The 3,173-nt window shown below is 33.0% G+C and overlaps 1 protein-coding gene across 1 annotated transcript; it reads right to left on the reverse strand.

The window, feature by feature from the left end:
* Window positions 1-210: 210 nt before the first annotated feature.
* Window positions 211-2,563, reverse strand: LOC107865886 (reticulon-like protein B9). The gene is made up of 5 exons (XM_016712080.2): window positions 1,984-2,563; window positions 1,416-1,596; window positions 1,108-1,249; window positions 954-1,023; window positions 211-880 (listed from the first exon to the last, which is right to left on the reverse strand). The coding sequence occupies exons 1-5, from the start codon at window positions 2,081-2,083 to the stop codon at window positions 723-725; spliced, it is 651 nt and encodes a 216-aa protein (XP_016567566.1). The 5' UTR covers window positions 2,084-2,563; the 3' UTR covers window positions 211-722.
* Between the last annotated feature and the right edge of the window lie 610 nt (window positions 2,564-3,173).

A 3,173-nucleotide genomic window follows, 5' to 3' on the forward strand; every position in this document is an offset into this window, starting at 1 on the left:
GATAAATATTTTTGGAACCCAATTAATCATAGAGCGAGTACAGTATTTGCATCAGGTTAAGAGTATTTAATTATATAATTTGCTAATTCTCATCTAGGGTAGGTTGTAATTACTAATTAGTGCGATCTAATCCTAGATTAGTGGAAGTTCAAATTATTGCAATAATTCAGTTATTTAACTAGGTAAAAGAGAACATTGCCTTCAGAATATGTCACAAGCCTCATTGTTGAGGTTGATTCAATAAGTAACATGGTTTGTTTCCATAAAGGACAGACAAACTATATACGTGTAAGTACTAAAATTTTGGTTGAAATATCGTTTCTCAACAACTATAGAATCCAATTATATGGTTAGAAATTCGATGGAGAATGAGCACGCTTTTCTATCCTTCTTCGCTTAATTTTAAAGTCGTGACGTGCTCCTAACTCACATGTAACACGCTATGCTCCCACCGCTAGACCGACAATGTGTGTATGGTTTTACATAGCACATTACTATTAGTCATCAAAAATTTGATGTGTTCCTTTGCCAGAAATAGAAGTCAATCGTCAGTGCTTCCTTCACTACCATTGTCAACTCTTATCCATTCACATCATTGGAATTTTGACTAATTCTGCAAACACATTTCACAGGGTGTACCATTGAGTTAATTATCATGTACATTGATCAAATTGCAGATTTTTAAATTATTTTTTTGATAACAAGATTAGTCCACTTCCACCCTATTTTCCCTTTTTCTCTCTCGGAATTTTGCCTAGAAAATCTGCATTGAACTTCCTGCAAGTTCTTTTCACTTGTCTCTTCATTTTATATGCAATGTCCTCGACTTCTTCCTCGTATCTCTCGTAAAGAAACGGGAGAGTTTCCATGCAGAGCAAACCTTGTGAACAATTACGAAAAAAATTAGACTTACGTTACTAATAGAAGAATGAGAAATAGCTAAGTAATCTTACCAAAAAACAAAAGGTTCAAGGTGCTGATATAGTTTCCGATGACCGATAGTACATAGAGAGAAATGATGGCCTACAACATCAAATTTAGCATGAGTTCACTTATATGTATGTACAATAAATCTATTGAATTGTCTAATTTGATTCATAACAATACCAAAAAGAAGGACTTTGCATCATTTCCACATGCTACGAATTGACATGTGGAGAGGAAATTGTTGAACTTCTTGTGCAATGTTGAAGCAAATTCTTCAAATGTAGTATCCTGTAATATGTCTTTGGGGATACTTGGAGGTGTCCTGCATGTGTTATATGAATCAACAAATCCTACGTATATAGTCAAAAGGTTCAACTGAATACAGTATCTTCGACATACTATATCAAAGATTCTGAACTCATAATTTCAAAATGTAGCTTTGGAAAATCGTTTTTCAATTCAAAGGAAGGGAAAAATAGGAGGATTACCAGCCAAAGATATCTGCACCAGCAGACCAGATGAAGACTATTAACATAGAGGTGATGGAGACATGACATACGAGAGTGACAAAGGTATAATCGACAACCTCAAAAAGAAACCACATTGCTGCAACTGCGATAAGAATTGCTGCAGAGAATCTCGTGTCTCTCCATAGCAATATGTCCGCAACTGCATATTACATGTAATTGTTAGTCCATTGAGTAACCAATCACAGAAACAAAAACTATATTTAATATATACAAAGTACAGTCAAATATTTATAGATATTGGGACTGATTAGCATTCGATAATCCTTTTAGCAAATATCTTGAGAAAAACTGCAGTGAGAGGTCATCGATGGAGCTTATTAGTCTACGGGTTCAACTGAATCCATATATACGTATGGATAAACACTAATATTTCAACAAGTACTATATTCTGCATTCATAGTTTCTAAAGTATAGTAGTTCAATGCTAAAAACTTTACAAGTTTAAATTCTGGATTTGCCTCTGCTGCAACATTCGATATCTCTAACAAAGACAGACAATTTTGTAATGAGAAATTGAAATTGGTACCTCTTCCTCCACCTAAAACAGAATGAATAGGCCTTTGGCGGCCGAAAAGTCTTGATGTTGATGCATAATCATTATCAGAATCAGATGAATAAGTAGCCATGATTCTGAAATTCTGGGAAATGTGGATCTTTACTAAATCATGGATTAGCCAATAAGCTTAAATAAGTCAATTTTCAGGTCCTAAGCTTAGTGGCCAAGAAACTAGGAAAGAGGTAAAGAAAAGAATTTCTTGAGCATAGAGTTTGCATCTGTTTTTAACTTTGTGCACATACTGTTAGTGGCCTTCATCTTCTATACTTTTCGTTTGGCAAACTTTTAGAATCTCTATTAAGTCTTTTTGTAGCTTTATGTACACCACATTGCCTCTAATTTATCAGAGAATATTCTCAAACAAATTGCTACAAAAGTCTTAAGAAGTATAAACTTCCAACAATTTGAGTTCCTTAAAATTGCATGTGGACATGGCTAGATCAAATTGAGAATGAAGATCTCCTTCAATTAAGAAGTTCCACCATAGTTGACTAAGGAAAAAATCACGAAAAGGTTGTGAATCTGAGGCAAAGTCGAATGACTTTTGTACGAAAAATAATTTAGTGCTTCTTTTTGATGCTTGAATAAAATTGAGTAATTTTCATGTTATAAAAAAAAAATAGTTTATGAATTTATTAGAATAAAATAAAAATTGAGTGACCATCTATGAAATCGCCCGTTTCTCAAGAGGTACCAATGTTGCACACAGCAACAATAACTAAAATCATGTCCCAACATTGTGTAAGTTGAGATTAATTTTATAAATATTCTTGTCTCTATCTATGTTGCATTATTTAAGCCGGCCTTAGTCAAATATTTTTTTTAAGAAAATTAATCTCCTGAGCACTAATACTAACATATAAAATCGTAAAGTTGCACAAAAAAAATTTGCTTCTTTTGTTGGCCTATTCGAAGCTGCATGTGTTGCTACATTGATGCTTTACCAAAAGATTACATACACTAGTAAAGACAAGACGTGGCCAGTGCAGAATTTATTGAATATTTAATTTAATTATATTATTTTATATTAAGTTAAAACGACTATAAAAACTTATAAACTTCAAATTGTAGATCCGACTCTTCACATCATATTCATCTCATTGATGTTCGCACTAGCAAAAATCACAATTTTATGCTTTTTCAATAGAGACAACGACTTT

Source organism: Capsicum annuum, chromosome 3, assembly GCF_002878395.1.
Source record: "Capsicum annuum cultivar UCD-10X-F1 chromosome 3, UCD10Xv1.1, whole genome shotgun sequence".
In the NCBI taxonomy this organism is placed as follows: domain Eukaryota; kingdom Viridiplantae; phylum Streptophyta; class Magnoliopsida; order Solanales; family Solanaceae; genus Capsicum; species Capsicum annuum.